Source organism: Halichoerus grypus, chromosome 4 (assembly GCF_964656455.1).
Source record: "Halichoerus grypus chromosome 4, mHalGry1.hap1.1, whole genome shotgun sequence".
Lineage (NCBI taxonomy): Eukaryota > Metazoa > Chordata > Mammalia > Carnivora > Phocidae > Halichoerus > Halichoerus grypus.
Window position 1 is genome coordinate 192,937,896 of NC_135715.1, and position 13,107 is coordinate 192,951,002.

The 13,107-nt window shown below is 52.7% G+C and overlaps 1 protein-coding gene across 1 annotated transcript in view; it reads left to right on the plus strand.

Moving 5' to 3' along the window:
* Positions 1-13,107, plus strand: part of CROCC2 (ciliary rootlet coiled-coil, rootletin family member 2) — a 59,934-nt gene that overhangs the window by 20,929 nt on the left and 25,898 nt on the right. The window contains exons 14-18 of the mRNA XM_078070037.1: positions 3,968-4,161; positions 7,682-7,809; positions 8,302-8,471; positions 9,018-9,194; positions 10,792-10,905. Of these exons, the coding sequence (XP_077926163.1) occupies positions 3,968-4,161; positions 7,682-7,809; positions 8,302-8,471; positions 9,018-9,194; positions 10,792-10,905 (783 nt within the window). The remainder of the gene's footprint in view (positions 1-3,967; positions 4,162-7,681; positions 7,810-8,301; positions 8,472-9,017; positions 9,195-10,791; positions 10,906-13,107) is intronic.

Genomic DNA, 13,107 nt, shown 5'->3' on the forward strand with positions numbered 1-13,107 from the left:
GTCTCTCTCTCTCTCAAATAAACAAATGAAATCTTTAAAAAAAAGAAAATAATAAAAAAAGAAAACCTACTCCATGCTATTGGAATGGATCTAAGGGCATGTTTTATGGCTTATAGGAGCTCACGTGAGAAGAGTGCACAGTGGTACGGGGGCATATAAGGTCTATAAACATCAGTTCCAACATAGTTGAAATCTTCCATGTCCTTACTGGCTTTTTGTTTGTCTGTTTTACTTGTTTTATTTATTGGTTTTACTTGCCTGATTGTGTTTGTCTACTTGTTCTAACAATTAGTGCTGGAAGGGCATTAAAATCTCTATCTGTGATTGTGGAATTGTCTATTTCAAACTTTAGTCCTGTCCTTTTTTGCCTCATGTTTTGAATTCCTATTGTTAGGTGCACACACATTTAGTATTTTATGTCTTCATGATGCATGGACTTCTCATCATCATAAAGTGTCCCCTCTCCTTTCCAGCGACACTCTTTTCCTTGGTATCTAGTGATAGTGATAGAGACACACTAATTTTCTCATGCTTAGTGTTTTCACTGTATATCCTTCAATAGATTTAGATCACTCTAAAATACATTTAGAGTGTATTTCTTGTAAAAAGCATATGGTTGGGTCTTGCTTTTATGTTTACTCTGACAGTCTACTTGTTAATTGGAGTGTTTGTACCATTTACATTTAATGTAACCGTTGATATGCTTGGTTTTATTCTGCCATCTCGGTACTTGTTTTCTATTTGTCTCATTAAAAACACATTTTTATGGGGCGCCTGGGTGGCTCAGTCGTTAAGCGTCTGCCTTCGGCTCAGGTCATGATCCTGGGGTCCTGGGATCGAGCCCCGCATCGGGCTCCCTGCTCCGCGGGAAGCCTGCTCCTCCCTCTCCCACTCTCCCTGCTTGTGTTCCCTCTCTTGCTGTGTCTCTCTCTGTCAAATAAATAAAATCTTCCAAAAAAAACCACCACATTTTTACATTCCTTGTTTCTGACCTTGTTTTGGGTTAGTTGTATATTTATGTAGTATTCCACTTTATGTTCTCTATTGGTATTTCTAAGCTATACTTCTTTTCCTTATTATTTTAGTAATTACTCTAAAATTATGATATGCATAGTTTATATTCAAATATTATACTACTTCAAAAACAATTTAAGACCTTCACAACATGTATTACATTTATCCATCCCATCCTCTGTGCTCTTGTTGCAATATATTTTATTTCTACATGTGCTGTTATAAACTGTACGATATATTATTCATGTTTTTGCCTTAAATGGTCACTTTGACAACGTGCACACACACACACACACACACACTTCAGTTATCTGGCCAAATGCTTTATCTTCACAGCATATTAATTATAATCTTTTTCAAGTCTTTGTCTGATAACTCCCACATCTGCATCCCCAAATGGTTCTCTTTCTATTGTCTTTTTATCTCTTGTTTTTCAGTCATGTGGTCTTGCCTCTTGATATGCATAATAATTTTGTTGAATAAGACTTTATGTTTTTGTAGAGATAACTTGAGGCTCTGAACGATATCAACTTTTTCCAGAGGGGATTTGCTTTTGATTTTGGGAAGTCAGAGCAGGGGCAGATCACCTTTAGCCAGTCTGAGCTCAAGCTGGTTTGTGAGTGGGCTTCAGTCTCCTGTGAGGAGCAGCCTATTTCTGGTGTGCTCCAGGGTCCGGCACGGCTCTCCCGGGCCCCTCACTGGACTTGCCGGGTGCTGACCAGGGCCTGCGGCTTCTGGTGAGCCCTACCTCCAGGTTTTGTTTTCTCAATTCTGTTAAGACTGCCCGAAGTTCTACCTAACTTCTCAGATTCTCGGCTGCCACTTCTCATTCAGATTATCGTCCCTTGGCCCTATACTTCTTTGGAGTTATATTCTTTAAAAAATCAGTACCGTTTTTAAAAACAATACAGAATCTGAGTCTCCCCTCCCCTCTGATCTCTTCACCTCTCACACCACAGCTGCTTTGGTAGCTTTGAACTCCAGGTTAGGTCTCCCTAGTCTCGTAAGCCTGCTGAAACCCTGAGTCAAGTTCCCAGCCTTTTAGCTAAGGCCTTATGCTTGGCTGTGAAGGCTCTGGGCCTTGTGCTGCTTAGGAGCTGGCCGATACCACAAGGAAAATCTGTGGTGGCGTGTCGGGCTCGGCTGCATCCACGTCCCCTTGGGTCTTGGCCGCGTTGGCGCCTGTTGGGCCCTCATACAGGTACTTATGTTGCAAGTGTGCTGCATAGATTTTCCAGCTGCTCCAGCGGTGGGAGCGTTGGTCTTCAACCAGCTCCTTCACCATTATCAGAAGCAGAAAGCTCTGGTCTTGACATTTGAAGAATATTTTTTATAGGTTATAGAATACTAGGATAGCCATTATTTGCCTTCAGCATTTTGATGAATTCATCCCACTGTCTTCCGACTTTCCTTGTTGCTGCTTGGAAATCAGATGTCAGTCTTAGTGTTGCTCATTTTAAGGTAACGTGTGTTTTTCCCTCTGGTTTTAAAAAGTGTATTTCTTTATCTTTGGTATTCAGAAACTTCACTTTGCTCTGTCTCTGTGACATTTTCTTTGTATTTATCCTATTGGAGGATTATGGCTCATTTTAAATCTGTGGCTTGATGGATTTTACTGGATTTGGGACATTCTTGTGCAGTATCTGTTCCAATAGTCCCTCTCCTCTCCTACTGCAACTTCGATCGTACAATGTTGGGCCTTTTTACCTCGTCACATGTATCTGGTACCCTCTCTTCTGTGTTTTTCATCCTTTTTTCTCTTCGTGACTCAGTCTGAATACATTCTTTCATCTGTCTTCCAGATGAGTAGTCCTCTCTTCTTTCTAAGCTGGCATTGAAACCATATATTTATTAATTTTGATTACTGTATTTTAAAATTACATTGTTTCTAGTTTCTAGTTCTGTTGTGAAATTCTACATCTTGCCGTCCATCTTCTCAAATGTCGAATTACAGCTATTTTAAACTCTGTGTCCAATGACTCCAATACCTGAGTATCCAAGAGGGCAGGGAGACATCGGTATTTATGTTCTTATGTGTGTTTTTTGCCATATGATCCTATCTCCTGATATGCCTGGTAATGTTGATTAAATGCCAAGTGTCATAGGTAAAAAACTGTAGAAACAACTTGAGGATCTTGATGACGCTATTCTTCTTCCAGAGAAGACTTACTTTGGGTTCTGGTGGGCAGTGAATGATCACCATAGTCCCTGGTTGAAGTGATTCAAACCTGAGCTTCGGCTTTTATGAGGGATGATCTATTTCCGATTCAGTACCACTACCAAGGCAAAGCCCTGTGGTGAATGCAACTAAAAGCTGGGGTGTTTGTTAGGGCCCCTCTGCTATGATGGCTCTGAACTTGAGTTTTTGTTCCCCTGAGGCCATAGCACTGTCAGAAACGCTCCTCGGCTTCTCAGTTTCTCAGCCAAAACTTCGAGGTCAGCAAATTCTGAGGAGAGAAGAGATGCCAAGTGGTGGGCTCATTCCTCTGAGTCCCTCCCTCTAGGTCTCGGCTCCTTTTGTCCCCACTGCCTTGGCAGCTCTCTCAGGCCTCGTACAGATCCCTCTGTCATATTCTATCTAGATTCTTGTGATATTCTCGATGGAAGTGTTTGTCCGCAGCAGTCTGGTCCTCTGCCACCTTCTACTGCCATTGCTGTGTGATATTGCCTGCCCCCTGGACACTTGTGGGCCAACCAAGGTTACCATTTAGACTAGCGGCTGGCTCTTCCCTGGGAATGCTCGGTTCAGGGACTTCTCCAACACGGCTGCGGGAGTGGATGCCCCTCTGCTGTGAAAACACGCATGGGCACTTCTGAGGTCCAATCTGTCTTCTGTTCACTCTCCTCCCCATCTTTTCCTCCATGTCATTCTGCACAAAATTGCTTCTTTTCTCTTGAAAGGCCCCTCACCCTCCCACTCTGCCAGACTGTCCCTTCCCCACCCCACCCCCAGGTCACATGCAAGAAACAGGCCTTGGAAGAACAGCTGGCCCAGAGCCTGCAGGACCAGGAGGCCCAGATGGACACTCTGCAGAGGGCCCTGCAGGAGAAGGAGGCTTTGTCTGAGGAGCGGACCCAGCTGCTGGCCAAACAGGAGGCCCTGGAGAGGCAGGTCCAGCTCACAGCTGAGGAGGCAACTGACCTCAGGTACCTGGGGCCCTACCAGCAGGTTGTGTCCACATGGCCTCACCCTGGAAGAGCCTGGAGTGGGGCAGGGGGCAGGCACTTACTCAGCGACTATAGGGTGGAGCAATTCTGTCTATGTGGGAGAGAGGCTGTGAGTGAGGGGCAAACTCAGTGCCTGGATAGGAGGAGCATCTAGAAGTGAATGTAGTGAGAGCCCTGGGATGGTGCTCCTGAGCAAGGCGGCTACACTGGCCAGATTGCAAGTAACCAGAAACCCAGTTCAGACTAGCAGAAAGAAGGCATAGGATGTCTTGCTCATGGATCTAAGAAGTTCAGGTACACATGGCTTCAGGCAAGGCTGGATCCAGGTGCTCCCACAGTGCTATCAGAATCCTGTCTCTCCCTGCTCAGTTTTACTTAACTCAGGGGATTTTGTTCTCAGGCAGGCTCAGGGTGAGAGGTGGCAAATGGTCAATGGCCACTCCAGGCTCCCTCCTCCATTGGACGTACTGCCCTTCTCCCCACAAAGCCCAAGAGCTGCTACCATTGGCCATCGTGAGCCATTTGAAGGCCCTGAACCAGTCCTGGGATTTGCAGGGCCTAGATTGGCAGGCTGGAGTCACGGGCCCATCCCTGAAGCCAGGGACAGTGTCAGCCCCAGGGAACCATGAGGTTGAGGGCAGGGTGAGCTTCAAAGACCTTCAGGGGCCCCTTCCAGAAGACATGAAATAGGCACTTGGAGGCAAGAACACGGTGCCTGTTTGCTATTGCCCGGTGAGCTGAGCTGGTCCCAAGGTCTCTGTGGAAATCCAAAAGCTGGTGGCTTTCTGCCCCCAAACTTGTGGGCTCTCTTGAGAACATCTAAGTATTTTTTAGAAAGGTTTCCTCCTGGAATTCCAGAATCTGGGGGTCACGAGAACCCTTCAAGTCCCAGGTCCTTAAACATCCTCACAGACAAACCTTTTGCAAATGAAAGCTGACAGAGAAATTGGAACAGAAAACCTAACAAAGGCTACTCTGGGTCAGCAGGAGCAGAGGGTCCCTGCCTGTTACCCCCTCCCAAGCCCCACAGGTACTCAGAAGAGTGGGGGGTAGAGGCCCCTGGCACCTGCCAACATCTGCCGCCCAGATCGCCGGCAGAGGCCTCCGCAGCCCAGGATCCTCTCTCCAGGCGCAGACCTGACCTCTGGGCCCAGGGCCTCTGCACATGGCCGCCCAGTGGCCCCCAGACAGAGCCAGCTGCTCGTTAAACAGCACTTCACAGTGAGCAGTCTGAGCTTCTGCTGACAAGGCTGCTGGGGACTCGTCAAACCACACATGCCTGGCGCACACAGCGTGTGTGTATCTGGCTGGCTCAGTGGGGCTGCAGGGTCTGACCGCGGCAGTTTCGGGGAGCTCCGAGGTAATGTTGACAACGAGCAGGTACAAGAAGTCCTGCTGCATATTGCTTCTCCCGCAGCAGGCTGGATGACGGGGAGGGAGGGCCCAGGGCTCAGGGTCCTGCAGCCCCCACAGCCAGGCCCCGACGGGGCTGCAGCCCCGGGACACCCTCTCAGTTCGCAGGGTGCTGGCTCCCTCACCGGCCAGAGAGCTGGGTGGAGTCCCTGCCCGCCCCCTGCCCACACCCTGGCTGGCCCCCCCGGGCCTCTGCTGCGGGAGGCTGAGCTGCTCGGGGCTCCCGGGGGCAGACAGACTGGACACACCCTCAGATTCCCAGGCTTTGAGGTGAAAATTCTGGTGTCTGAGCGGCAGAGACCACTTCTCCCAGAGGGGACCAGGCTGATATCTGGGAGGAGGTGGGTTCAAGGTGTTGGGGAGAGCATTCCCCACAGAGGGGGTGCTCACACAGATGCGGGGAGTGGGGAACAGGTGGGGTGCTGACAAGGATAGAGCCTGGATATCAGAGAAGTGAGGTTTCTGGGCTCCTCAGGCCATCAGGGAGCCCTGGAAGTTGTCAGTGTGCCCTCCCTACCCCCCCCAACTAAGGTGGCAGCGGTGTGCAGGGGGCCGGGGTGGAGGGCCGTCAGGGTCAGCAAGGTCCCCCATGGCCCACGCCCTCCCTGACCCATTGACTTGGGTGGGGTTGTGTGTTTGCTGTTTGTGTGTTCGTGTGTTTCTGTTTGAGTGTTTGTGGTGTTTGCATGTGTGTTGTTTGGCCGGTTCCTTTCTTCACCCTACGCCACCCAGCACAGGCCAGAGCCTAGTGACGGTGAGGACGCGCTGGTTGGCCGGCTGACGGCTGACGACTTCAAGCCCCTTTATCAGCCTCTCCAGAGAGGAATGGTGCTGTACCTTTCCGGGTACTTCCTGAGCCGGAGGCAGCTTAGCACAGCGGCATCAGGCTACGTGTGTCCTTTTGCTCAGAGAATAGAGAACAGAGTTTCCTTGTCCTCAGCAACAGCTCACTAGATGCACCACCATTTCTAACATGCTGCCGTTTATCAGCATGGAAGCCAAGTCCAGTCAATACCCTATGGAAAGCTGCAGTGAGCATCTTGTACACACGGTGCTGGTTCCTGGGTATTTCTGGAGAATGACATGTGGGAATGGGATTGCGGGCTTGAAGATAGGCACACTTTAAATTTTGAAATTTCCCAGCCTCCTCTCCACAAAGAAAATGGTCCCCACATCCTTGCCCACGTTGAATATTACCATTGTTTAAAGTTTTGTCAATCTGATACATAGTCAATAACACCTCATGGTTGTAATTTGAATCTCCTTGAGCCCTAGTAAGGTTGAGTAAGCTTTATATGTTCATTCTCCCTTTGTGTTTTCTTTGTGAATAACAGTCATTTTTTTTTTCATTTTTCTGTAGGATCAGCTGACTTTCTGTCATTGATAGACAGGAGCTCTTCCCATATGGTGGATATTAATTCTTTGTCTTTTTAGTGCAGATTTTTTTCTTCAAGTCTGTCCCTTGTCATTTAAGTTGGTTTATGCAATCTTTTCTGCCCAACCATCCCCCCGCCGTTAAGTGTATTTAGATCTGCTGGCCTCTTTATTTTTGTCTTCTGGCTTTTGTGTCTTAAGAAGATTTTAAAATACCGTTCTGTGTTTTTCTCGACTATTTCTTTTTTTAGAGAGAGAGCGCAAGCGTGCTCACGGGGGTGGGGAAAGAAGGGGAGAAGCAGAGGGAGAGAGAGAATCTTAAGCAGGCTTCACGCCCTGCATGGAGCCCAACACAGGACTCGATCTTACGACCCTGAGATCATGACCTGAGCTGAAATCAAGAGTCAGATGCTTAACCGACTGAGCCACCCAGGCGCCCCTCTACTGTTTTTATAGTTCTGAGTTGTTTATTTGCTGTTTGTTTTGTTTTGTTTCATTTAGCTCTTTAATCCATCTGAAAGATGAATTTGTGCAGGGCCCACTTTGGTTTTAGAGATTGAAAATGAATGAGATGTTCATTCTGTTTATCTTCTGGTTGATGAGCCTGGCCGTGGCAGGCACCGTCCCACTGTCTAGCGACTGCACTCTGCACCACCCCTCAGCGGCAGGACCGCCCAGGTGACGGGCCCCACTGTCTGATGACTCTCTGCAGGGCCGAGAGGGACTCTCTGGAGAGCAGCCTCTTTGAGACCCACCAGCTGTTGAGGCAGCTACAAGCCCAGCGGGAACAGCTGGAGGGAGAGGCCCAGAGCGTGCGGCTCGCTCGGCAGGCCCTGCAAGGTGCTCCTCAGGCGGGCTCTCTCGGCTCCTCTCCCCCCTTCAGTGGATCTCGACCCCCAGATGTGCTGCCCCCACTCCCCAGTCCCCCAAAGGAGCACGAACACAGGCCGAGAGCTCACGGGGCTGAACGGCTCCTGCCACTATTGTCTGGGAGGGACGGGCACCTGTCCTGCCTGCTTCCAGTGCTGGGCCCAGGCGCAAACTGGGCTGCAGCCACAGGATCAGCATGCTGGCTCCCTGCCCCTCCCCTGCGCTCCCTGTTCAGCCCACCCTGCCTTGGGCGCCTGGCCATAGCCGGTACAAGGTGACAACTTAGGACACACACACTGCAGTGGGGCACAGAGTGCTGTGTCCCCCCAGCTCTGACAGCCCCCTCAGAGCAGGTGGCTGTCCCTCTGTGGGCCCGGCACTCCACAGGGAGTTTGTAAGGGCCACAGGGGTTCCATGCTGGGGGGCCTATGGCCAGTCCCTGATGCACCTATCACTCCACAGTGGAAATGCAGCAGCTGAAAAGTACCTGGGAGGCCCAGGAGACAAGGCTACAGTGGGACATGGGGCGGCTTCAGAGGCAAGTGGTGCAGCAGGAGCGGGAGACGCAGCTGGCCCTGGAGAGCCAGGCACTGGCCCACCACGAGGACCTGGCTCGGCTCCAGAGGGAGAAGGTCTGCTTCCGTTGGGCCACCCAGTCGCCTGGTCACTTCCCCGGAGTCCACCACGTCCCAAAATGCAGCAGACACTTAGGGGTGGGGGCCTAAGGGGCCAGCCAGGAGACAGAGGTGCCCCAGCCATGCTGTGGCTAGGCCAGAGGAGGACTCTTCCTAGTTCAGGTGAGCCTGAGCCATCCAGGGCCTGGAACGTGTGCAGCAGAGCCAGGCCTCGGGCAGGCTGACCTGGCTGCAGTCTGAGGGCCCGTAGCTGGAGGAGCTTTCCCTGAAGGTCTTGCTTGACATATTATACATCTTACGAATGGGGAGGCTCAGGAGAGGTTTCTGAACCACTACATAAAAGTGGGAGGGCAGATGGTGAGACCCAGCTCTTGCTTTGGTGTCACTGTGTAAGACAAGTGGTATATGGCTGACTGGGGTAGACAACCTCTGGGGACCTGTCCTGCCCTGATGTCCCATGAACCAGGTCTCACTTAGGACCTGCTGGTCTCACATGTCCTGACCTATGCAGCCTACACAGCCTGTCCCTTTGCATTGGCCCAGGAGATGCTGAGTCTGTCTCTGACAGAGGAGAAGGAAGTGGCAGCTCGCTGTTTGGAACAGGAGAAGAAGCTGGTAGCAAAGAATGTAGCCAGGAGGGAGGCTCTGAAGGAGGAAATCCAGAGCTTGAAGCACGAGAGGGACAAGAGTCTCCTCCAAATGGAACATGAGATGCAACAGGTGATGGGGCACTATGAGGCAGCGGGGAACCCTCACATCCACTTCACCATGCCTTCTCTGACCCAGCAAGAGGGCTATGAGGGCAACCTTTCTAGGTCACTGGATTGCAGCTTTGGTCTTCCACAGAAGTTCTGGGGGACAGACATCCATCCAGCAACCCATCCATCCATCCATCCATCCATCCACCAATTCATCCATCCATCCATTCATCCATTCATTCATCAATCCATCCATCCACCCATCCACCCACCAATCCATCCATCCACCAATCCATCCATCCATCCATCCATCCATCCATCCATCCATCCATCCATCCACTAATTCATCCATCCATCCACCCACCAATCCATTCATCCATCCACCCATCCATGCACCAATCCATCCATCCACCAATCCATCCATCCACCCACCCATCCATCCATCCACTAATTCATCCATCCATCCACCCACCAGTCCATCCATCCATCCACCAATCCATCCATCCATCCATCCATTCATCCATCCATCCATCCACCCATCCATCCATCCATCCATCCATCCATCCACCCACCAATCCATCCATCCATCCACCCACCCACCAATCCATTCATCCATCCATTTATCCACCAATTCATCTATCCCCCATTCATCCATCCATCCATCCACCAATTCATCTATCCATTCATCCACCAATCCATCCATCCATCCATCTATCCATCCATCCCTCCATCCACTCATCCATCAATCCATCCATCCCCCCACCAATTCATTGTGTCGAGTGGGGTCGATGGGGCCTTTTCACTCTGTCTGACATGTCCCAAGCAAGGCACTGAGCATCCATCCACTAATCCATCCACCCATCCACCCCTAATCCATCCACCCATCCATCCACCAATCCATCCATCCATCCATTCATCCATCCATCCATCCACCCATCCACCCATCCATCCATTCATCCACCCATCCATCCATCAATCCATCTACCCACCCACCCACCCATCCATCTACCAATCCATCCACCCATCTATCCATCCATGCACTTGACTGTCCCCCCATTCATCTGTCCATCATCCATCCATTCACTTGACTTGCCATCCTTCTATCTATACACCCAGCAGATGTCCCACATACATGGCCATCTATCCACATACCTGGTTTTCCATTCACACACCTAACCATACATCTATCCATCAATTTGCTTAAACATCCATCCAACTATCCGTACACCCAACTATCTATCCACACATTCATATGACCATCTGTCTAACCATTCTCTTGACCATCTGTCTATCCATTCACTTAAACATCCTTCCTTCTATCCACACACTTATCTGTCCATCCATAGCCACCATCCATCTCTGTGTCTGATTTTCCATCCACCTGATCAGCCAGCCAGCGTGTGGAGAGCTGACTGAGCATACGCACGGAAGTTGGGCCATGTCAGACAGAGTGAAAAGGCCCCATCGACCCCACTCGGGACAAAGGCTGCCTCTGGGGTGATGCTCCTCCCCAAGCAGGGGTGTGGAATCAGGAACACACCACATCCTGGCAAAGGCTTTAGCCTCTCCTTAAAGAGGCCCTTGATCCTCACAAGCACCACCCCCCCAAATCCCACCAGGCCCTGTCACTGAAAGAAGCAGAGGGAAGGCTGCTGAGGGAGGAGCTCTCCAGGTCCATGCAGGAGCTGGAACAGGTGCGGCAGAAGGCCCAGAGCCAGCATGAGCAAGCCGAGGTGAGCCCTGTGGGCCCAAGCAAGGCACTGAGCACCCAGCAGGGCCACCCCCAGATGCAGCTTCCTACCTGGTCCCAGGTACACAGCCCACTCTGTCCTGGCCCCCCTTGGCCTGAATTTCCCCCAGGGAATGCCCAGGTCTGCTGGGAGGAAACACTGTCTTAATGGGAAGGAAAAACCCAATGAACCAAAGCTGGGGGTGGGTGGGGCTGTGAGAGCCAGTCCCTGCTCCCCAGCAGCAGACTCGTCCAGGAAGAGCCGACAGAGGAGGGCCTGGGGCCATAGGTGAGCCAGCAGCAGAGAAGGGCAGACCCAGACCTGGGCCCTGGCCAGCCCATAGACACCCAGCCCTGCCTGTCTGTGCACCTGAGCTGCACTTGGTAAAATGGAACTGCAGGAAATGTGTGTGAGGCCTCTTGGGGCTGGCCCATTAAACTCTCCCAAAGGAGAAACCCAACCTGGAAAGGCCAGCATTGTGCCCAAGGCAGATCCTCCCTGGGAAGGACATCCACAGAGAGTCCCAAGCCGAGCCAGGAGAGAGGCATCCCCGAGGGATGAGGGATGGGAGAGACCCCCATAGGTATAGGCCCACCACCACACTGAGGCTGCCTCGGACAACCAGCTGGGGTCACCTGGAACTCCAGACTCCATCAGGAGCCCATGTCCAGGGGACAGGACAGGCAGTAGCAACTAGGACTCGGAGTGGGGGCAATGACCCTGGAGGCCCTGTGCCTCCACCCCATGAGCGATGCGCCTACTGCTGTGTCCGGCGGGGGGGTGGGTGGGGCTCAGCCAGGGTGTCTCTTCACCTTCCACCCCGCCCCACTGCTGCCTGATGTGGTCACTGTGAGCAGAGCTGCCTCGAGGGGCTCCTGGCACCCAGGAAAGTCTTATCCAAGAGCCTCTCTCCCTGGAGCCCCCACCCTGCTCTGTCCCACCCTTAGGCTGGGTAGCCCTTCCAAGGGCCACCCATGGGAGGAGTGGGGGGTCCATGGGGTTGTGCCCTCCTTCCTCCCATCCCCACCAAGCTGCCCCCTCAGTCTCACCCATGGTCAGGGAACCAGGAACGCCCCCCAAGATCCTGGGAGCTGACACCCCAACTCAGAGAGGGGCTGGTTCAGGAACCTTCCCTTGTGCTGGCTCCGAGTCTGCGCCTGGACTGGGGATGGCCTGCCAGCCAGCGGGACACTTCAGGGAGCTCGTTAAGGGTTCTTTTGCCACCTTGGCATGGAAAGTGGAAATTAAAACCCACTGAGGAGGGAGAGAGAGGAGAGATGCCAGCCGAGGAAAGCCAGGTGTGGGATGCCATCAGAAACACCCCTGGCAGGTGGAGGGGCTCCAGGGCAGTGCCCTGTCGCTCACAACCCTCCCAGGGGCTTCCCGGCGGGGCCCCCACAGCCATGCAGGGCCCATCCTGGGGACAGCCAGACCCGGCCACCCAAGGTGATCCTGTCAGTGGGGAAGGACAGCAGGGGCGGGGGCAGAGGAGGCACAGTGAGGCTCCTTCCCCAAAAGCGGGAGACACTGTCCTGATGGAGCCCCAGCCCACTAGCGCCCTCACTCCGCAGTGGCCAACGAATCCCGAGTCCCGGCAGGTGGGAGCGGAGAGGTCTCTTAGAGACCCAGCCCAGGGCCAGTAGTGAGGGCACCTGCGCCTCCTGGAACAGGAAGCCAGCTCCTGCTCAGGAAACCACCACCCTGGGGCCCAGACCACCGTGGGGCCAGGCGGGGCTGGGGGTGGGGGTTGGTGAGGAGGGGGATCCTGGCAAGGAAGCTGGGCTGGCCTCAGGCTCTGGGTAAGCAGGTGCTGTCCTTACCCGTGGACAAGGAAAGCTTCGAGCACTGCTGCCTAGCCTGGGGCCCAGAGGACCCCCACCTCCTCCGAGTGCCCACCGGTGAGTGCCAGAGGGGAGCCTCTTGAGTGCTGCGGCCCCAGGAGGGCAGGTTCAGGCCAAGCTGAGTCCCGGATGAATGGGCCGCCTGAGCATGGCTGCGAAGTCTCTGTGGGGGTGGCCCTGCGGCCCCTTTCCAGGCACGTCTGCGGGTACTCACACGTTTAGGCTCGCAGTGATGTGGGTCTCCCCTAAGGCCCCCACCTATGTGAAAGTTCAGGAAACCACGGGCTCGGCTGAGGGGTCCCTGTGTTCACCTGGACTCAGGGACAGGGCTCCCCCTTCCCCACCACTGCCACGTCTTCTGAGC